Source organism: Chrysemys picta, chromosome 14 (assembly GCF_011386835.1).
Source record: "Chrysemys picta bellii isolate R12L10 chromosome 14, ASM1138683v2, whole genome shotgun sequence".
Taxonomy (NCBI): domain Eukaryota; kingdom Metazoa; phylum Chordata; order Testudines; family Emydidae; genus Chrysemys; species Chrysemys picta.
This window is the reverse complement of record NC_088804.1, coordinates 25,050,659-25,073,796: the sequence shown is the minus strand read 5'-3', so window position 1 is coordinate 25,073,796 and position 23,138 is coordinate 25,050,659. Positions and strand designations below refer to the sequence as shown.

The window sequence follows — 23,138 nt, the reverse complement described above, 5'->3', positions numbered from 1 at the left end:
GATAACATTGAATTAGCAGACAACTTTCTCAAGTTAGACTTTCATTGTGCAATATTGGAACTAACCCTATAAAACTAGCATCGTTACAAGATAAAGTATTCTAAAAAAATTTCAGTCTGGAGTTATTTTGTAAAGGTTTGTCATCTTCAATTTTATTCATTTTAATTTTATAAGTGCTGCAAATCACTTATTCTTTAAGATGTTCACTTTCTCTACTTTGAATTAGATTGCCATCTTGTGGCAGTCTAGGAAAGACTCAGAGGATTTCCAATGGACACAGGTAATAGAGCTTTTATATTTATGCAGGCTGCAGTCACTAGGGGGGTGATATAATACAAATTGTTTAGGTCTGACATTCCATGCAGTAGAATTCAATATACTCTGTTGTAGGAGGATACAGCAATAACCCTCAGCCTGACAAGACAGTGCTCACATAAATATTCCCCTCTTTTGGGCTTACTTTGTCTTTTATAATTTAAGTCTATTACCAGGGTAAACAAAACAAAAAACCCAAACCAGTCCTTTTGAAAATTGTTTTCATCAAATTTTGACCCATAATTTGGACCTCAAATGTACTTTCACTCCATGGCTAAATATCAGAGACCCTTCTCCCCTCAAATACCAACTCATTTTTCATAACTTTTACAATATTTTCTGGCAACTCACAGGAGACTCATTATAGCTTATCTCAGACAGTTTATTTTTAAATGACCAAAATCATTAGGGTTTACCTTACCAATTCCACAGCAAATTGCATTTGAAAAATAAAGTTCTGTTTGTGCAACACAAAAATTGCGTCGAACATATGTTTAAAGATTACTTTGGGGCTAAGAGCCTTACAAGGATCACTCACAAGGAATGTCTATGGGTGTTACCAAATCTTGGAAATACAGGTTTTATAATAGATTAGCAGCTCAGCCCATTAGCACTAATAGTCACTGCTCTAATTACCTACCTTCTTGATTTATTTAATGTACTGAACAGCCAGCCATTTGAAATATTTAAAAAGTGCTTGTCCTGCAGTACCAGTAGATAAAAGATTACCAAGCAATACACACATCACAGCGTACAACAGAAAGGTTTTATAGCCCCACAGTCTACTTAAGGAAAATGTGTATGTGGGAAGGAGTGAGAGAAGGGACAATGAACATGTATTTACATGAGATTTAAACTCGCAGAAGCAAGCCCCAGAAGTGCAATAGTTTGTTCCATAGTTCCAGGAATCATTGCCATTCAATAATTTGAACATTTAGGGCTAGAATGAAAGTTACTCTCATCCACTAATAAGGAGTCCATACCAGTAATTGCTTTCCCTCTATACTAGATGGTGCCTTGGGTGGGTGTGAAGGGGTCCATTCCCTGCTCCTTCCTCGCCACTCTCCACCCATCTGCATGAGAGGGGGGAGCAGCAACCCTGCAAAGGCTACTTTCCCCCTACACAGACCTGCAATGCAAGTAGCCCACCTTAGATAGACTTCATAACTGGTGTCTGGGGCAAGAGACAATTTTGCTCTAAAAGAAATGGAAGGACAGGGAACCTCCACTGACAATTAAGTCCAAGGTAGCCAGGAATGCACAGCAACCCTTTCCTTTATAGGAAACTATTTCAGAAGGGCTGGTAAAGGGGAAAGGAAGTTGGACTGTGAAATTTTATATTCTGTGGCGGATGATGTTGGCATGCCAATAAAGCATTATAGTTATCTTAATCCAGAAAAAAATAAAAGGTATGAACAAACATCCTAGTTTATTGGACATCTTGCAATAAGGAGGAAGTACGTATGATAATATCCGGCAGGTTATTAGAAAAGGGCTCCATTCAAATGACCATGGAAATTTAAAACCTAAGAAACTGCAGCTGAACTGCTCAAAGCAGCCTCCAAAGTAATAAAAGCATAGGTTCAGTACTGCAGCTCATACTCATGCTAGTCCCATTAAAGTGAACCAAACAAAATGGCATGACCAAGGGCTGTAGGACTGGGCCCTAAATGAGGTTTATAGAAAAGAAAAAAACCAACAGCTCAGACACAAGGGAATAGCACACAACTCAAGTGTTCATGCACAATGAGAAACTCAAATAATTCCCTGACAACCACCATGAAACTGCACTCAGAACATGAAATATAAGGGGCCAGATCACAACTTGGTTTAAATGCAGCTACATCCACATATGTCTGCTGAAGATCTGGCAATGCAAGCAGAGTTTGGGGGTGGGGAGAAGAAAGAATATGTTGTGTGTGTGAAGCTGTGACATAAGTCGAGGGCTGAAATCTCAAGATCCCTGCTCATCTCTTTTTAGTTGCTGATTGGGTGTGACAATGATGCCTTCAGCATAGACACTAGGTGGAAATGGAGTCCATCTTTGAATTGTTCTTTAAAAATATAAATCAATTCCACCTAGAATAGGACTCAAAGATTACTCTCCACTTCCAAAGGAGAAAACCCTCATGTTTGTCTGAGATATTAATGAGCGAATGTCACTTTGTCTGTGTAAAGAAAGCATGAATTTGTTGTGCTATTGTTTGTCCTACTACTAGCTCGAGGTCCTGGACAGATGCATTGCAAAGCTGGTGGATGCTTACAAATTGCTGTAGTAGAAGCAGAGCTTTTGTTTTCCCAACTCCTGGAATCTGCTGGACTGTCCGAAGTACTGATGCCTCCACTAGCTGGGAACATTTTTTATGAAGAAAGGGGTTACTAGTGTGATCCTTACTTTGCTCATGGACCTGAAACAAAAAGGAAAGTAGAAGCTGACCTCCATTTATTTAGCGGAGCCCTGGTTTCTGTTTTTCTTAGAGAATTTCATTTCATTTAGGTTAAAAAGGAAACTCTATAATCACTTCCATCCATTTACCAGTTAATATGCACTTTTCCAGAGTAACATGTAATGTAACTGTAAGTGTAAATGCTAGAACTTAGCTGAGAAAGACAGAGCCATGAGAAATATTAAGGGAAGAAAAGTGGAGTTATGCAGTCTACTGGCTGGGCCAAGATAACAGGTACAGGAGGACAAAAAACAGGGCAGACCGGAGGAGGGTAGTGACACCTGGCAGCCAGTCTCAAAGCATAGGTCTCAACTTCGTTATTTGCATTACTATAGCAACTAGGAGACTAGTCACCTTCTTCATACTCATCCATTCTTACTTCTATAGTCATGGGGGAAGGATGGAATAAGAAAAGAAAAAGTCACTGACACTGATGCTGCAGACACCACCACAGCCCTGGACTGAAAATACAAACTTTGGGCTGCTCTCCTCTCACACTCCAAGCAATAGATTTTTAAGTGGTCAGTCTGCAAAAGACTCAGAAGTCAAAATGTAGGTATATAGTTGATTTTAAAAGGTATGCAGTGTTGAGAGTTTGAGGGCAGATCATGTATTATTTGTTGGTTTAACTATTCAACGGCTTCATCTGCTATAGACAGGATGTATGAAGTTTTGCATGAATTGAGAAAAAAAAAGGAATGTCACTGGACTATGCCTCAGTAGGACACTCAAAGCAAATATGCAACATAATTGTTTAAAATCTATTTTGAGTGCTGATCAGTCATCAGTTCATGTTGATTAAAATGCAGTCCTTCTCTTAAGGAGGACACAAAAGTGGCATTTTGGGGTTTCATATTTAATGTAGTCCCAAGATTTCCCAATTAACTGTTCAAGTTTACAAAAAAAAAAAAAAAAAGTTTTATAACGTCAGCCCTGTAAGCACAACCATAGGTCCAACATGTTCTTTTAATTTAATTCAGCACTTTTAATAAAGGTTCTAAAGCCAAACAACATCCTCACTACACCTGTGTAACTTTATTGTCTTCAGATTTCTCATTGATAACTGTGCAAACTCCATGGTCTTCAGTTGGATTTCACAAGGGTAACTGATTGTTCTGTAATTCAAGATTAGTACATGTTTCCGTTGATGGTGCACAAGAAGGAACAGAATCCAGCTTACTCTCTCCAATACATTGGCTTTGAAATATTAGAAGAAGCAAAAACCAGTATAAAAGATTATTTCAGACACAAAAGGGAAGCAAATGTGACCCTGAAAACACACTGGGATCAGTTAGTTTTCATAGTAAAACTAAATTTTACTTACATCAGGTCAGTGTTGTATTTTCTCGATTGAGGCTTTCATTTCTTGGGCTCTGCTCTGAAGTAACTCAAAGCAGAGCTTTGTCTTACCTGACCTTTATTACCAGCACGTCAGTTTTCTCAGCTGATTTCCTCACAATGAAGTGCCTTTGATTGCCTTACCAAAATGATTGGTTAAACATATATTTCCCATTAGTTTAGATGAAGGCCTGCCAAGTCTTAGAGAAAAATCTATTTGTTTCCTAATATGAATTAGCACTCTGATCCCACAATCTGCTGTTTCCCAGTACGTCAGACAACAAATAAATGAGCAATTGAGCAGGTGGAAATATAGCAGTGAGAGTACCAAATCTTAGAGACAACAAATATAAAGATAGGTATAGTACTCCTAGGCTGAGAAGACCTCAAAGCCCTAAACATGCACATACTGGTCAAAGAAGTTCAGTGAAGAAAGCTTGTTGGCGTATTCTAATGGCACCTCAATGCATGCCCACATGGAGAATCCAAATTCAGTTTCCCCCAAGTTTGGCCCCTTGCTTCTTAAAGTGACAGGTGCTAGGAGTGACAAGGAGAGAGCGATGTTATTTTTGAGTGACCTCTCTATTCCACAGTCAATGCGCAAAGCAGAGTTGAAAATACGGGAGAGGATCATGTGTAACTCTTAACTTTGAATACAAGTTGCTGAGACATGAAAAAAGCAACACATTTTCAGGCTTAATCGATGTCTGCTCACTGACACAGACACTAGTACTTACTAGCTGAATAATAAGTTGAGATGCTTCTCCCTGATTGGCCACCGGAAGCAATGTCATTCCAAGTTCTAGCACAATAAACTTCTGCACTGCTGGAAAGTATTGATCACTTATCTGGGTTTTTTCAACTATCACAATCCCATGAAGACTGCTGGCCTTTGATAAAGAAAAACAACAGTGAGGGGAAACAAGTCTTACATCTAGCCATACTTCTCCAAATGGTTAAGCAACAGCTCTGCTCATCAGGGAGTCAATACCAAAGAAGGTGGAGAGGGAAATGTACATCAAACCCCTTTTTTCACCAGCCTAAAAAGGAGTCAATATGGGTCTAGGAACAACCCACAGGATTTGCTGCAATACTTTATTTGAAATACTAGAAAACAAGAGTGCTTAAACAGATTTAGTGGATGTTTAAGTCAGTTTTCAGATGGAAAACTTTTTTAATGAATTTAAGTCCAATAGGATACAAAATATTAATCAAAATCTGATTATTAGAATGTTTTCCATTTTTGAAGTTTAGGATAATGAATTGAATTCATTATTAATGTGGATTCTTCTATTAATGGATAAAAACCACAGGTTTTCTAATGGGAGCTTTTCCTTCTCCTGCCTTTAAAAAAACAAACAAACAAACAAACAAACAAACAAAAAAAACAACTTTGTGTAGGACTTACATTTCTAAATCGAACAAGACGTCTTTTGAAGCTACTTCCTGCCACCAAATCTGCTTCCGAAATATACAAAATGCAAGATCTGTTTGAAAGATGAAAATCCACAAGTCCTAAGCCATCTTCAAGAATTAGCTTAATTTTCCCTTAAAAATAAGATTGTAAAAAGAAAATTGTAACAATAAAACCTAGTCTTATATTGCCTTGACAGATATTTTTTATTAAAATAGAGGAACTTCATGCTCCAGTCTTGCAAATACGTATGCATGTGGTTAAGTCCCACTGACTTCAGAAAGCTTGTTTGACTTTATATTGTATGCCTTACAAAAGTCTTCATTCTCTTCTGACTACATATTTTGAAAATTGGTGTCAAACTGTTTCCCTTAAAAAACGGAGGCCCCAATCCTGCAAAAATTGTTATTTGCATTACTGTAGAGCCTAGGAACCCTAGTCATGGACTAGAACCACACTGTGCTAGGCACTGTACAAACAGAACAAAAAAAAGACAGTCCCTGCCCCAAAAAGCATACAACCCAATATAAAACCCGAGAGATGTCTATAGACAGGAGAGTACAAGGAAACAGTGAGAGAATCTTGGTCAGCATGATAGGCAGTGCTGTCAGCACACCAGCAACCTAACTGCCATGATTTTTGTGTAGGCATCACAGCAAAGGAAAGTTCTAAGGAGAGATTTGAAGGAACACAATGAAGTGGTTTTGCAGATAATTACCAGAGCATGAGGGGCAGCATGAGAAATAGCACAAAGGTGCTTGTCTGAAATTTTAACAAGTGGTTGGCATCATGGGCTGACTGGGGGCAGGAAAGAACATATTGATAGTGAGATATGATAGGTAGGGTGGAGATAGGAGGGATGCAAAGAGCAGTGACACAGTCAAAATGACAGGCTAGGAAAATGATTTTGCAGCAGCATTCTGAATGGATATCAGAGGGCAAGACTGCATTTCTCAAGGCCAGAGAGCAGGATGCTGCAGTAATCAAGACACAAGATATGAGAGCTTGGATGGCAGTTTTAGTTACTTTACTAAAATAAGACAAGAGATCTACATTACACACTTCACCTCTCTACAAAGGAAAAAGGACCGTAAGCTGTCTAAAATCCTACCTGCCACATGGGGCAACAACAAGTACCCCTAACTCACCCAGCCATATCGTCAATTTATCCAGCTACACACTCAATCCAGCAGAAGAGTCTGTCCTATCTCGAGGACTCTCTTTTTGCCCCAATACCCCCACAAACATGATACAGTTCTGCGGTGATCTGGAAGCCTACTTTAGCCACCTCCGACTCAAAGAATACTTTCAGGATAACACTGAACAGTGCAGATACCCTCCCACCAACAACACAGGAAGGAGAACTCCACACGGACTCCTCCTGAGGGTCGAAATGACAGTCTGGACCTATATATAGAATGCTTCCGCTGACATGCACAGGCAGAAATTGTGGAAAAACAACATCGCTTGCCTCATAACCTAAGTCGTGCAGAACGCAATGCCATCCACAGCCTCAGAAACCACCCTGACATTATCATCAAAGAGGCTGATAAAGGAGGTGCTATTGTCATCATGAACAGGTCTGACTACCAGAAGGAGGCTGCCAGACAACACTCCAATACCAAATTCTACAGGCCACTTTCCTCAGATCCCACTGAGGAATACACTAAGAAACTGCACCATCTACTCAGGATACTCCCTACACTAACACAGGAACAAATCAACATACCCTTAGAGCCCCGACCGGGGTTATTCTATCTACTACCCAAGATCCACAAACCTGGAAATCCTGGACGCCCCATCATCTCGGGCATTGGCACTCTCACTGAAGGACTGTCTGGATATGTGGACTCCCTACTCAGACCCTACGCCACCAGCACTCCCAGCTATCTCCGTGACACCACTGATTTCCTGAAAAAACTACAATGCATTGGTGACCTCCCAGAAAACACCATCCTAGTCACCATGGATGTAGAGGCTCTCTACACAAACATCCCAAACGCAGATGGAATACAAGCTATCAGGAACAGTATCCCTGATGATGACACAGCACAACTTGTTGCTGAGCTCTGTGACTTTATCCTCACGCACAATTATTTCAAATGTGGTGACAATATATACCTCCAGACCAGCGGCACCACTATGGGCACCTGCATGGCTCCACAATATGCCAATATTTTTATGGCTGACCTGGAACAACGCTTCCTCAGCTCTCGTCCACTCACGCCCCTTCTCTACCTACGCTACATTGATGACATCTTCATCATCTGGACCCATGGGAACGAGACCCTGGAAAAATTCCACCATGATTTCAACAGCTTCCACCCCACCATCAACCTCAGTCTGGACCAATCTACACGGGAGGTCCACTTCCTAGACACCACAGTACAAATAAGCGATGGCCACGTTAACACCACCCGATATCGAAAACCCACTGACCGCTATGCCTACCTTTATGCCTCCAGCTTCCACCCCGGACACACCACACGATCCATCGTCTACAGCCAAGCGCTGAGGTACAGCTGCATCTGCTCCAACCCCTCAGACAGAGACCAACACCTACAAGATCTTCACCAAGCATTCTCAAAACTACAATACCCACACAAGGAAATAAAGAAACAAATCAACAGAGTCAGATGTGTACCCAGAAACCTCCTGCTACAAGACAGGCCCAAAAAAGAAACCAACAGAACTCCACTGGCCATCACTTGCAGTCCTCAGCTTAAACCTCTCCAACGCATCATCAGTGATCTACAACCCATCCTGGACAATGATCCCTTACTTTCACAGACCTTGGGAGGCAGGCCAGTCCTCGCCCACAGACAACCCACCAACCTTAAGCATATTCTCACCAGCAACCAGACACCGCACCATAACAACTCTAACTCAGGAACCAACCCGTCCAACAAACCTCAATGCCAACTCTGCCCACATATCTACACCAGCAACACCATCACAGGACCTAACCAGATCAGCTACAACATCACCAGCTCAGTCACCTGCATGTCCACCAATGTTATATATGCCATCATGTGCCAGCAATGCCCCCTGCTATGTACATTGGCCAAACTGGACAGTCACTACGCAAGAGGATAAATGGACACAAGTCAGGTATCAGGAATGGCAATATACAAAAACCTGTAGGAGAACACTTCAACCTCCCTGGCCACACAATAGCAGATGTAAAGGTAGCCATCTTACAGCAAAAAAACTTCAGGACCAGACTCCAAAGAGAAACTGCTGAACTCCAGTTCATTTGCAAATTTGACACCACCAGATCAGGATTAAACAAAGACTGTGAATGGCTATCCAACTACAGAAGCAGTTTCTCCTCCCTTGGTGTTCACACCTCAACTGCTAGCAGAACACCTCACCCTCCCTGATTGAACTAACCTCGTTATCTCCATACTGATTTATACCTGCCTCTGGAAATTTCCATTACTTGAATCTGAAGAAGTAAGGTTCTTACCCCACGAAAGCTTATGCTCCCTATACTTCTGTTAGTCTTAAAGGTGCCACAGGACCCTCTGTTGAGTTTTAGTTACGTGGATGACGGTGACCACCAAAAATGGAAAGCACACCAACGAGCCAGAAAAGCTGATCTGAGAGCCAAGGAAAGGGAGGCAGAAACCTGTAGCATTTTACAGTGGCACTGGTAAAATAGTTTTAAGTGATTTTTAAGTGAAAAGGCTGGGAACAGTCAAAGAAAGGTTACAGTTTTATTATTTTGTTTATTTTGGGAAAGAACTAGAACAAAGGAAAGCATAGCGTTAAGATGAATAAGGAGCAGAAAAGACCAGAGACTGAACCCCAAGGGCTCAATTTGACTCTAGAAACAAAAGATGACTTTAAGATATAAAAAGTCTTTTTTTTATGTCCTTAAGTTATCTTTCACCTAAGCAGACAAGGAAAACCAACACCTTGGCCCCTGCAGGGATCCTAGCTAAGAATTAGCCAGCTATTGAGAGGAAAGGAAGATGGGTGAAGAAGCTACCTTGAACAGACTGTAACTTGTTAAGGTAGGTTTTAACCATGAGAAAGTGTATTTTTACTTTTGCTTCTGTAACCAATTCTATCTTTATTCCTTCTACCTGGTATCACTTAACTTATGTCCTTTCATTAATAAACCTGTTTTATTTTTTATTATAAACCAACTCAGTGCAGTGTTTGAAGGGAAGGGTGTGTTAACCCCAGTTAAGTTAATAATCTGTAATGTACTGACTCTTTAAAAGAGCAGAGAACTTAATATCTTCTGCAAATGTATAGTGATAAATGCTGTGCCTTGCAGAGTGACATCTCTGAGGAGCTCAGGGGCTGGAATTCAGTGATTGTTACCTGCTAGGCAAGGGTTAAGACTGGTAGAGTCTCGAGGAATTTGCTGGTAGGGAAGACAGGCTGATGTGGCAAAGAGCTGACAATCTAATCTACAGCAAAGCTCACTCTCGGTGAGGCAGAGAAAACACAGTGCCTCACAGCTCTGGATATCCCCAGCAACATGTTATGATAATCTGAATTTGAGGACCTAGAGAGGTCCGAGTCGAAAAGGACACCCAGGACATGGATCTGAGTGACAGGCAGGATGGTAGTGTTGTCCACAGTGATCAATAAATGAGGTAGCAAGGAGATGTATGCATGCGGAGCTTAGCTTTAGCCATGTTAAGCTCAGTCAATGACTAGACATCTGCAAGATGTCAGAGAGTTAAGCAGAGTTTTTAGTTTGGACAGAGAAGAAAAATCTGAAGTAGAAGTGTATCTGTGAGTTGTCAGCATAGAGATGGTAGTTTGTGTTTGTGAGTGAGACTACCCAGAGATAAGGTGGAGAAGGAAAAAAGAAGGGGACCAAGGACGGAGCCCTGTGGAACCCCCACAGAAAGGTGGTGGGGAGGGAGGGGAAGAGAAGGATCATCTGAAGGAGTGATTATAAAAGTAGAAGAACCAGGAGAGGACAGAGTCACGGAAGCCAAGAGAGGACATATTTAAAAAACAGCACAGTCTACAGTGTTGGAGGTAGCTGACAGGCCAAGGGGGATGAGGATGCAGTAGTGGTTCTGAGATTTGGCTAAGAAGAGGTAATTAGAGAGTTTGGAAAAAAAGGGGTTTCAGTTGAGTGCAAGGGGCAGAAACCAGAGTGGAGAGGGTCCAGGATAGAACTGGAGAAGAGACACTTCAAACAGCAACTGTAAAGAGCTCCATTCAATGAACTTAGAGATAAAAGGGAGAAAGGGTGATAGATGGAGAAGCACGTGGAGTCAAGGGCAGTTTTAAGATGGGAAAGACTGACGCATGTTTGCATTGCGAGGAGAAAGAGTCAGAGGGGAATGGGAGGCTGGCATTACTCATGTTAACTTCGAAAATATATAGTCAAAGAATGGGGGCTCTCTTCAGTAAAGCACATTTTGAACAAAAAACAAGCTTTTTGTTATGACTTTCCACTAACTTCTATGTGATTCTAAAAGTATCTCCTAAATATGACTTGATCCTGAACCTAGACACCCTAATGTGGTCTCTATACCCAGGTAGAGCCCAGGGACTTCAATGGGGTCTACCCTCATGGATCCATTTGCAGGACTTGGGCCTATGTTTGTAAAGAATAGAATTCTAATACACGTTACTGGCAGCTTCTCATTTGTATTGCACAGAGAGTGAGCGGACTGGACTGAAGCTAGGATATGGAAAACAATGTTATGATGGACAAATGGGAACTTTTAAGCCAGTACAATTGCAGTTTACTATTTTAAAATTCTATATAAGACAAAGCTGATTGCTTGATTAGCTGGAATCAGTATTAAAACTGCTTTGAAAAGAGTTACTCTACATGTAGACTAGTTTATACATTTTTGTGCTCTATTTAGATGCTTACCTTGTAATCCTTGAGCTATCTGTGACCCTCTCCATTTCTCATTTCCAATCACATGTCCGTAAGGGACACTAACAGCTCCTACTTCGTCAGGAGTGGTTTCTTTTGCTGTCATTTAAACTCCTTTTACATGTTATTTACCAGCAGCTAAACAGGGGAATGTGAAAAATGTTATTTCATCCCTTACCACCCAGCCTCAAAATTCATCCAACAGTCTAGTCTGGCTGCAATCATCTACAACAGGTTCTAGCCAGTCCTTAAAAATGCACTATATTAGTTGGTTAAAATAATAAAACTGGAGAGGAAGGATATTTTTGTGGTTCAAACACAGGCCTAGAAATCAGGAGAGGTAGGTTCTGTTCCCAGCTCTGCCATCAATTGAAAAAAAACCCCAAATTTAAAGTTCAGCCCCACAATTTCATCTATCAGCCTTCAAAAGCCCTTTCAATCCCTTCAGTTGTCTCTAAAAGTTTTTTTTGTATTTTTAATAGAAAGGTCACTGAAGAAATATTTGCCAACGCCAAGTGGTCAAAAATCCAGAGTCAGGCTCTCAGAAATGAGATTAGCTTAAACTATATTTTTTTAATTTTGTCCTCTAGTTTTGAGCCTTTAGGACTCACCTCACCTTTCCAAGCTGCAACCATGAGGGCTAGCAACATACTTAGGTTGCCCTGTAATCACATGACTCCAAGCAACAAGACTAAGAAAAAGCACCAAATATCCCAGGAGTCAGTGATGTTGGGACTTGCAGCTATGCCAGAGAAGCCAGCCAGTCTCGCAGAGAGACATTCACAGCACGTACATTGCAGGACCCTTCCCGAGTGCCTAGGAGCAGTTCACACTGGGAGTAGGGTGACCAGACAGCAAGTGTGAAAAATCGGGACAGGGGTGGGGGAGTAATAGGAGCCTATATAAGAAAAAGGCCCAAATATTGGGGCTGTCCCTATAAAATCGGGACATCTGGTCACCCAAACTGGGAGTGTCTGTGCCTCAGTAAGGTGAAGGCTTGTACTGATGCCCACAGCGCACTGCACCTTCTGCCTTGAGGAATCATGGCCTCAGCCGTGCGGCAGGGACCCCATCAGGGAGGTTTAGGGGGGCCGGCCAGGTGTAACGACACGCTGGGGTTAAAGCACAGTCGCTTACAGGAGCGCCGTGGGATTATCACCCCTCCGTGGGAGATCCGCTTTCGAAGCCCCCGCAGCTGCTTAGCGTCTCAGAACGGCTGGCCTCGCCGTCCCGTGCCGCCACAACCACCGTCCACCGCTTACGCTGCAGGGAGCAAACAAAACCAGAGCGCATGATTCACCCGCGCCAAATGTCGAAGATGATTGACACGGGCAACCACCAATGGGAGTCGAGAGTCGACAAGAGCAAACGCGGGGCGGGAAGGTAGACCTCAGTAACGGCTGAGGGTTGCTAAGGGGAGCGGAAGGATAAGTAAGGCCAGCGCTGATTGGCTGCGGCTTTCCCTTTCTCCAATCAGGCACGCTGTTGTTGTAAGGCCGGTTGTGAAGGGATAGCTTCTGGGAGTGGAGATGGCCGTGGTAGCAGGGCTGGTCCCAGTCTGGCTGTAGTCTCTCCTCCTCCGCCTGCGCTTATGGCGCTTAGTTTCAGGAGAGGCCGGACGGGCCCCTTTGTGAGTATTATCCCGCAAGTCCGAGGGGGTCACAATCCAACGGAGGGGACCCCGGGGGCGTGGCCGGTGCGCGGGTGGATGCCCCCCGCAGTGCTGAGCAAGAGGCGGCCGAGCTACGTAGAGTCCGGCTTTAGCCTGGCCCAGGTGGCCCCAGAGGCTGGACCTGCCCCTTCTGCAGAGACCGTGGTGAACGTGAAGCACTTCCCAGGCCCGTGACACCAAACGCGAATCCCGTTACATGAGGGTGGCCATAGTCCCACGTAGGAGAGGCCTGGGCGAACCGTCGTTATCCCTCTTCCGAGTGAAAAGTTCAGCAGCATTTTCGGTTGTCTCTACTATCTGCTGTGAAAAGGGGAACCGTCTAAACCCTGCAGAGCAGCTGCTCTCCTCCCCCCCCCCGCCCCGAGGCAACGTAAATCTCATCATGCCTGGCGCTAACCTGACGTTGAAATTGAGGGTTGGGTGGTTTGTTCAATGTTCAAAACCAGAAGACTCGCCCCAGGGTGCACTGGATGATCAGGGTGCGTTCTGCACACGAGTGGTTTGGCATCTTGGAGGAGAGAGTAAATAAGGCCCGCTCTCTCTTCACTCAGTTACCTCTTCTCTCTCCTGCTCCCGCCCCCCAAATGCCACTCTGTGTACCCCATGGCCAATCCCAACCTATCATTCACCTTTGGGGCAGGAGAGAAGTGGGGATACCAATGCAGGCTGGGGCAATAACTACTTGTACAATGTAGTGATGCCTATAGACTTGTCATGCTGCCTGGACTTGTCCAGGAACACATGTGCACTCACCCAGCTTGTGCTGTTTCAGCAGCTGAGTTGATAATAGAAATTTAGATGGCAAAGACTGCTTGAATTCACAAGAAAACAGCACATAACTTTTTTTTAAAAACTGATTCGGACACATGCATTCTTGGGTTTCAGAGAACATTTAGAATGCACCTTAACATTTATTTTTTTCATTATGAGAATAAAAAAAAAAGCTTTTTGCTGCTTTCTTGCTGCTCTGGTTGGAGTACTAGCCTGCTATTCACACTGTTACTTTTGCCTCTTAATAATAATAGGAAGATCTCTGTACTAATTACCAGACCATTAAATGTTTCACTTTAAAAAAAAAAAAGGGATGGGTCATGTCAATTCAGAACATTGGCTATTAAATTCAGGATCTGGAAGCAGTGGCCTCTACTTGATTATTCAGTGAAGGAGAGAGTTTCTCTATTGCACCAACTCAGGAGCTAGTAAATTAGTACAATTGCCTGAAAAGGCAAAATTCCTTCCCAATTTGTATAGCTGTCAATTTACTCCCGCATCCAGATAATAAAAGGACATTTAAGGATCAGAACAAATTCCCTTCAGCTGAAATCTTAAATACATACCCCCTTGTACTCCCCAAAGTAGTGAAATTTGCCCAAAGGGTTGGGCCCTGATACAGCAAACTCCCTTGCAAAAGAGTCACTAGTGCTAGCTCTATTCAACTAGTACTAAGCATTACGCAAGTCTTAGGGGCTACTTCATAATATTTTCCCCCCATTCAAACTAAACTTTGACTGGTTTAATTTTAATTTCTTTCCCCATCTCCTTATGTTGCTCTGTCTGGTGATCCCTTGTGACTAACTGAAGAGGTAGTACTGATAGACCCTTCAACTAGTGGCCTCTATATAGTCATCTTCACTAGAGGAAGGATCACGTTGTGGTAATGTTGGGGAGGCAGAGTTTAAAAATTTTGGAAGAAACACGTTCTCTTTTGGCACCACTACCCCTACAGATGCACAAAAAGTAGTGGTGGTAGCGAGTGTGCAGTTTAGAACCTTACTTTTGTGAGTTGGGAGTAATGGGAGAAATACACTTGTGGGATTTGAATGAATCACAAACTGTTGCCTAGTGGTAACAATTATTAAAATTTAAAAATCGTATCTAGAATCTCTTGAAATCATCTATGGACATTAATTTGCATGTAAGTGTTCTCCCCTTTTGTGTTATTTTGTATAATGAGTGTACATGTTCAGTTTTGTGTTGTTATCCTTCAGATCATTGCCAACTAACTTTATTTTAAATTGTCTAGAAACATATAGCTCATGGCCTGGTCCCTGCTGCTACCATAGCTCCTAAACCTGCAGTTCCCCGCACCCCTCCCCCTCGTAGTCCAAACCCTTCTCCAGAAAGGCCCAGGTAGGTTTTAAAATTACTTCTTTTTCCTCTCTTAAGTATCATTAGTTACAGTGGAATTACAATAATCAGTGTAGTAGAACTGCATGATTAGAATAATTGCATATCAATACTGTAGCTCTTTTATGTAAGCCTTTTCTCAAGCGGAATATATTTTCTGTATAGGACAATTTGTTTGTACTACTAAGATCTATATTATTCTCTCCTTCCCCCAAGCATTCTTAATACCAGAATAATGCCAAGGCCATATCCTGTAGCCTTTATGTACATGTAACTCCTATTGAAATTACTAGGAATTGTTACATGCAGAAGGTCTACTTTGGACTATTTTTTGTCTAAGTGGAGCTTGTTATAAGAAGATAAGAATGGCCCTACTGGGTCAGCCCAAAAGTCCATCTATCCCACTATCCTGTCTTCCGATGGTGGCCAGTGCCAGGTGCCCCAGAACGAATGAACAGAACAGGTAATCATCAAGTGATCCATCCCCTGTTGCTCATTCCCAGCTTCTGGCAAACATAATTCCTCTTAATTCCTATAATCAAGGATGAAATACAGGTATGAAAAGCACTGTAATTTCTTGACAATTCCAAAAGACATTTATTTTATGTTTTGACAAAAGTTAATTAATGTGTTATTCGAGTACAGTAACATTAAGTGGCGGTTGTTTGAGTTTCCATTTTCTTGTAGTTAGTCTAGCAATACAAAAAATCTGTTTCATGAAAATTGAGGCTCTGGATATTCAATATGTAATGAAGGCCAGCAGCATATCAAGCATTCTAAATGTAGACAAAGGTCCCTGACCCAGCAGCTTTAAGTTTAAGAATGTGATGCTGCTGCCTCCACACAGGCAAAATTCCCATTAGTTTGCTTACAGAGTGACTGCATTATCAGGCTCTAAATAAGAGCACCAGTACAAAAGAAAGCCCCAGTCCTGTAGTTGATCACATGCAGACAGGTAGGCAGCCTGACCCTGTGAACATGTGTACATGAAAAAAGTTGAGTTGAGTTCATAGGGGCTACTCATATGTATGTTCGCAGGATCAGGCCATTTAATGTTAAATAAACCTTGAACCTTGCCTTTTACACAGGCACATTGATTAAATAGCCTGATTTTTTTGTTTTGTTTTAGGTCAAGTTCATGCCAAGCATAAGCAGTCAAAACTTCATAAATTTCAAATAAGTTGCTTACATTTGTGCTGTGTTTGGATGAGTAATTCATTGAAAAATTAAGTTTAATTATAAAATCTTTTTATTACCTGGCTAACCCAGGTAAAACCACTTTTATGGTTTATTAATTATTACCAGGAGTGCCCAGATTATGAAACACTTATTACTATATGTCTTTGCTTCATCACTAAAATAAAGTAGTTTCTGTGTAGTAAACAGCTATGATTATTTTGTTACTGGAGTTTTCAGTAACAATGGTCAATGATGGGATATTAAAAGTTACTACAGAGAACTTTTTCCAGAGGGTCTGGCTAGAGAATCTTGCCCGCATGCTTGGGGTTCAGCTGATCGCCATATTTGGGGTTGGGAAGGAATTTTCCTCCAGGGTAGATTGGCAGAGGCCCTGGAGGTTTTTCGCCTTCCTCAGCAGCATGGAGCAGGGGTCGCTTGCTGGAGGATTCTCAGCGATTTGAAGTCTTTAAATCATGATTTGGGGACTTCAACAGCTGAGTCAAGGGAGAGAATTCTTCCAGAAGTGGGTGGGTCAGCTTTTGTGGCCCGCATCATGCGGGAAGTCAGACTAGATGATCATAATGGTCCCTTCTGACCTTAGAATCTATGAGTATAATAGTACAATATTTTAAAATGGCAGATTTAAAAAAAAAGAGAAGTCATGAGACAAGTTCATAGGGTTTTTATAGCTGCTTTCAAAATTTGACATACTTAGAAGTTTTCTTTAAACTGCAAGCACTGATTGAAATGAGAGGTATATGATCAAGTAGTAGGTTTTTATTTGGGGAGAGGAATTTGTCATAAGGAGTGGAATAAGATTATTTTAAAAAAGATTATTGTTAAAGTAACTGCAAAAAAATGCAACCTCAGTTAAATCATAATTTAGAAACCAAATTAAAATCTAAAAGAAAAAAATGTTGTATGACTGAATTAACACCAAAAAGCTGGTTTGAAGGAAAACAATAATAAAAAAAAAAAAAAAAAAAAAAAAAAAAAAACTTTCCTACTTCACTATACTTAGCTGCTGTCAGGACTAGTTTTAGAAGTACTGGTCTCCTCAAGTGAAGAATGCATTAATATCCCCACACTAAAGGGAAAAAAATCTTTACAGTTTATTAAAGAATTATGTAATTTAAAAAAATCACCCCTTCAACAGGTGCTCCTAAAATAGGTGTGAAAATAAGAAAATGAATAAAACATCCTTTGAGTTAGCAATGCAGACCCATGGTACCATATAAATGTTATAAGAAGTTATTTTTCTGTTCCTTTCCATTTTTAGTCCCCTACTGTAGTCCACTTTCTCTCCTTTCTCTACATTTTCCCTCACTCCTGGTAGTTGTTCTTCAGTCTTCTTTCTGTGTCAGTCCCCATCTGTTTCCTTCCTGTGTCTAGTACAGGGGTCGGCAACCTCTGGCACGCGGCTCGCCAGGGTAAGTACCCTGGCGGGCTGGGCCAGTTTGTTTACCTGCCGCATTGGCAGGTTTGGCCGATCGCGGCTCCCACTGGTCATGGTTCCGTCCCAGACCTATGGAGGCAGTGGGAAGCCGCGGCCAGCACATCCTACGCCACTTCCCGCCGCCCCCGTTAGCCTGGGACGGCAAACCGCAGCCAGTGGGAGCCGCGATCGGCCGAACCTGCCAACACGGCAGGTAAACAAACTGGCCCAGCCCCCCAGGGTGCTTACCCTGGCAAGCCGCATGCCAGAGGTTGCTGACCCCTGGTCTAGTATGTTCTCAGTCAACTCCAGTTCATTCTACCTTTTCTTGGGCCCTCAAGTTCTCTCTTTTGTTGTGATTTTATTTCACCTTTTTTACTCTGATTCCATTGTTTTTCCTCTCCACCTTCCTCATCCTTCTTCTCCTCACCCTTCAACTCCATCCCCCCAAAATACACTCCCTCTCCCTTATCCCAGTTCACAGTCCTACAGCATTAGTTGCCAGCCTCAGAGTCAACAGCAGAAGCTGAGTAGGGAATATAGGCCCACAAACTACATGGCAGGACCTGGGGCACTCCTTACAACACATCACCTGGTGATGATACTGGATACTGTGGAATGCTTGAGGCAGATTCTGCCCTCCGTTTCTTATGTGCAACTCCATGAAAGTAACTGAGATTTCTGTGCATGTGATGTAGGAAAGTGGGATATGGAACACATTTTACACAGAATTCTGCAGTGCCTAGTTATAGCTGAGTTTATGCCTTAACTATCTTTGTGGGCTGGTGGTTTAAATCAGTTCCCTTAATATTTTAAGATTTTTTTATTATATGATTGTTAAATCTTAAACTTTGTGCTATTGCCTAATTAGTGAAGGTACTTCACAAAAGGTACAGATACAAGTTTTGAGCCATAGAGAATACATCACAGTGTGTTTTATTTCACTATTTTATTTTCCTTTCTTCTAGATCTGCCCTAGCAGCAGCTATTCTAGTGACAACTTTAACTGGGCGTACCATTGCTATTCCCCAGCCTCGTCAACGATCACTTTCTGAAAGTGATACCAGCTGTTTGGAACAAGAGTGTTTTATTGAGCCCTATGCCACAGTCACTGAGCTCAAACTGGGGTAATGTACACTTCCTGTTTTAGCACCTCACATTAGAAATAAAATCTGAAAGTGATATAGTGGTACTCATAATAATCCCTAGCACTTAAGTTACTCATTTAAACTTATCTTTTCCCTTCAAGGTCCTAGATTGAGTCCAGAGTGCCCACCCATTCCCTTTCCCCCATTTTCCCTTTCATGTATGGCAGTGTTATAACCACAGACTCCAGAGGGGAAAGACTGAATAGTGCAGCAAGGCATACCAGTAAAAATGTGCATATGAATGTTTGCCAACTCACTCCCATTTGCACAATTATTCTTAGGGAATCATCTGAGTTGCACATAAGGTAGTTCCCTTGACCCATACTATATTCTCCACAGACTACTCCATATGTAGAAATGGTAGACCTCTCTTTCTCTGTCCCCAATCTGGCAGCCCCATAAAAATACACGGTTTCATGTGTCTAACTACCAGAGGCGGGGGATGCAAATACACCTCTACCCCAATATAACGGTGTCCTCGGGAGCCAAAAAAATCTTACCGCATTATAGGTGAAACCGCGTTATAGCGAACTTGCTTTGATCCACCGGAGTGCACAGTCCCGCCCTCCCGGAGCACTGCTTTACTGCGTTATATCCGAATTCGTGTTATATCGGGTCACGTTATATCGGGATAGAGGTGTATCCAGTTTCACTAGCATAAACAAGAGTGTGAACAGCTGAAATTCTGGACCATTGTGTTTGCTGTTAAAGAAATTTAATTGTCTTTTTGGTGAATCTGCTGTTGCATCTGATATATATTTTCAGTGTGACCCTTTCAGCTTTACTAGCCTTTGTTCTTTGGAAAAGAACAACATTGTATTTTAAAGTGTTCTCCATTTGCAGGCCCAGTTGGAAGCATGATGATAGTGAAAGATCTCCTGTGCAGTCGCTGGAAGTGTCAGGCAATCCTTGTAAAGATGAGGACATGGACACATATCTTTCAGAGACAGAAAAAGAGCCAGAGCACAACTATCAGGGTACAGAGAAAAGAGAGGAAAGCTTCAGCAATGATGCTATTTATGCTGTTCCCTATAAAAATAAAAAGGTTGGTCACTTAGTTTCTTTTGCACATTTTAATACAAAATGTAAGAATCTGAATGTCTGAAAAAGGGTTATTACACCTTTTTCTACTATTCATACACATTGTTTCCAGTTTGCATTTTTCATTCTTGCCTCATGCTTCACTTACCTCTGATTGGAGTTCTCCAAGTTAGTTTCATTCAAACAGTCACCCACTTTTCTGATGGTTTTGGGGTTTCTCTTATCAGAATGATTTAGAAGTTGCCAGGAAACAAATGTGGTATTTTGGCACCTTATTTTACATTTAATGAGGATGCATAATTGGCTGAGGAAAGCATGCAACCCTCAGTCCACATTTTGGAAGCAACATTTTCCACAGAGGCTGCAGTCCAATTTTATTTTACACCTGCAATTTGCAGGCACAAATGACAGATTATAGGTATCTGTTAATGTGATATATAGTTGCAAATGTTTGTGGGCACAAATCAGATAGTAATTTAAACTGTGTCATTTGTACCTTCAGTTGTTTGCACTGGTAAGATTAGAAGCTCTTATTGAAAATTTGTCCCCAGAGTTTCACTGCTGGCTTATAAAGGTGTTCAATACACTGAGTATGAAACCTACACTGTAGACTGTGGAGAGGAATGGCGTGGAGAGCTCAAGTCATGTGAATTATAAACACTTTATAACTTCCAGAAATTGGAATAATGATTTGTATACATATAAACACACACACACACACACACACACACACACACACACACACACACACAAACAACTACATTAAAAGAACATCACTGGTGCAAAATCAACCACTCAGAAGCTAGGAATTGCCAGAATTAAGGTTGCCTGTGCAATCTGAATTAATCTGCCTTGTGCGCATGATGATACAGTTTTTAATTACATTACATACTCTCTTTTCCACAGGACCTTTACCTCATTTGAGGCATGAGCAGCTATTTACCGTTTTGTTTTATTTTAATTGTTCAATGTGTAGTCTTGGGCCCTATTTACTATATTGTATTCCAGGGTTTCTCAAACTTCATTTCACCGCGACCCCTTTCTGACAAAAAAAAAAAAAAAATTACTACACGACGCCGGGAAGGGGACCAAAGCCCGAGCCCTTCCACTCGGGGCGGGGAAGGGGGTCGAAGCCAAAGCCCGAGCCCTGCCCCCCTGAGGGCTTCAGCCTTGAGCGGGGGGCTGTAACCTAGCCCTGCCACCCAGGGCTGAAGCTCTCAGGCTTTGGCTTCAGCCCCAGGTGGTGGGGCTCAGACTTTTGGCTTCAGCCCCAGGCCCCAGCAAGTCTGACGACCCCATTAAAACAGGGATGTGACTCACTTTGGGGTCCCGATCCACAGTTTGAGAACTGCTGTGCTATTCAAATCTTGTGCTGAATTATTAGTTTCCTTATGGGCTTTTCTATGGAGCTCATCACTATATCCAAGTGCTTCTCAAACATTAATTTATCTTCACAACACCCCTGTGATGTGAAGGAGTAATATTATCCCCATTTTACAGATAAAGGGCTGAGGCACAAAGAGATTAAGGTCAAAAGCATCCACTAATTTTTGGTGCCCAATTTTCGATGTCTAGGACCTAATTTTTCAGAGATCTTAGCATTATATAGTACTTTGTATGTTCAAAATACAGCTCCCATTGACTTCAGTTGCAGCTGTGAGCACTCAGCACTTCTGCAAACCAAACTTCAGGCTATCAAGGGAGATACCCAGAAAATGAGAAACACACAATTAATGACCAGCTGTGAAAAAATTGGTTAGTATGACTTGCCTGGCATCACACAGGAATTCTATGGCAGAGGCAGGGATAGACTTGAGTTCTCTGGCCCAGCATTCAGCTGCCTTAACCACGAGACCATCCTTATTCTTCCTGCATTCCCCTGCCTCCTTTCCTACTTGTGCAACAAATGAGGCAGGGATCTTGCAGTCAGCGACACTACCTTGATTCATCTGCAAAGCAGGTCTAGCTTGTGGACTGCAAGAGGCAAGGGTCCAGTGGAGAAAATAGTATTATGTGATTATGTCGTTAAAGACTATCATAATGTGTACAGACAAGGCCAAATTAAGGTTGCACTGGTAACCCCTAATTCTGGCGTTTCTTAACTTTAGGTCTTAACTTAGCAATTTCAATCACATTCTTTCAACATAAGAAATTATACAAAAACTAGGTTTTAAAAAAAGAAACTCAAACGGAAATCACATCATATTGATACCCACACAGTTCATCAGCAGGGTTGCATCATTTAGCCCACCTCACAGACCTCTATCATTTGAGCTAACAGAGTAACTAATAGCAATAATAAGAGGTCATCCTCTCTGTGAACCAGTAATAGAGGGGGATGTGATACACTTTGCCATTGGATTTCAGAGATGTTTGCTGACAGCATAGGAATGATGAGACTCTGAAATCTTGGATTCCATTGCAGGCTCTGAAGGGGAGTGGGCTCAAGTGATCACAGAACCTTCTGTCTGTCCCTGCCTTACCCTACAAACTTGACCCCTTCTACCTAAACCATTCCTATCACCTTTCCACTCCCAGATTCCCCTTTGATGCTCTCTCACCATTCCCAGTCTCTCTCTCTCACCCCCCCCACACCCCTTGACCCCCCCCTCATCCCAGCTCCTCATCCAATCTGTTTTGTCCCATCTTTCTGGCCTCCAGTAATCTGCCCCCTCTCTGGACTTCTCATTCAAATCTCAGGCTTGGTCCACACTGGGGCGGGGGATCAATCTAGGAAACGCAACTTCAGCTACGAGAATAGCATAGCTGAAGTCGACGTTTCCTAGATCGAACTAAGTTTACTTACTGCGGGTCCACGTGGCACAGACAAGCTCCCCCGTCGACAGCGCTTCCTCCTCTCGGCAAGCAGGAGTTCCGCAGTCAATGGGGGAGCGCTTCTGGGATCGATTTATCGCGTCCAGATGAGACACGATAAATCGATCCCAGAAGATCGATCTCTACCCGCAGAATCAGGCGGGTAGTGTGGACCTAGTCTCTGTCCTGCACCTCGCTTCCTTGTCCCAGTTTCTTTGCCAGGCCAGTATCAGTTCTCTCCCCAACCCTCGCTCCTCATCAGATTTGTTTGAACCCCTCGATACTGCTTCCTAGGCCCAGTCTCTTTGTCCAGCTGTTCCCAGCCTCCCGAGTCCCCTCAGC

The 23,138-nt window shown here is 42.4% G+C and overlaps 2 protein-coding genes across 7 annotated transcripts in view; one reads left to right on the top strand and one right to left on the bottom strand.

Annotated features, from left to right (window-relative positions):
* Positions 1-125: 125 nt before the first annotated feature.
* Positions 126-13,605, bottom strand: FAAP24 (FA core complex associated protein 24). 5 transcript variants are annotated; one of them, XM_065567180.1, is made up of 6 exons: positions 13,450-13,605; positions 12,518-12,643; positions 11,375-11,518; positions 5,509-5,587; positions 4,838-4,990; positions 126-2,723 (listed from the first exon to the last, which is right to left on the bottom strand). In XM_065567180.1, exons 3-6 carry the CDS (start codon positions 11,407-11,409, stop codon positions 2,475-2,477), a joined length of 516 nt encoding a protein of 171 aa, XP_065423252.1. In that variant the 5' UTR covers positions 11,410-11,518; positions 12,518-12,643; positions 13,450-13,605; the 3' UTR covers positions 126-2,474. The 5 variants fall into 5 exon arrangements, with proteins under 5 accessions (XP_065423252.1, XP_008165225.2, XP_008165228.2 ...); XM_008167003.4 differs by lacking the exon at positions 13,450-13,605 and having other exon boundaries at positions 5,509-5,648; positions 12,518-12,658; XM_008167006.4 differs by lacking the exon at positions 13,450-13,605 and having other exon boundaries at positions 12,518-12,658.
* CEP89 (centrosomal protein 89) overlaps positions 12,856-23,138 on the top strand; it is a 118,879-nt gene continuing 108,596 nt past the window's right edge. Inside the window, exons 1-4 of one of the 2 annotated variants that reach the window (XM_065567177.1) lie at positions 12,856-13,010; positions 15,076-15,182; positions 18,762-18,920; positions 19,785-19,986. In XM_065567177.1, the coding sequence (XP_065423249.1) occupies positions 12,972-13,010; positions 15,076-15,182; positions 18,762-18,920; positions 19,785-19,986 (507 nt within the window). In that variant the 5' untranslated portion in view covers positions 12,856-12,971. The remainder of the gene's footprint in view (positions 13,011-15,075; positions 15,183-18,761; positions 18,921-19,784; positions 19,987-23,138) is intronic. The other variant, XM_065567178.1, reaches the window with a different exon arrangement.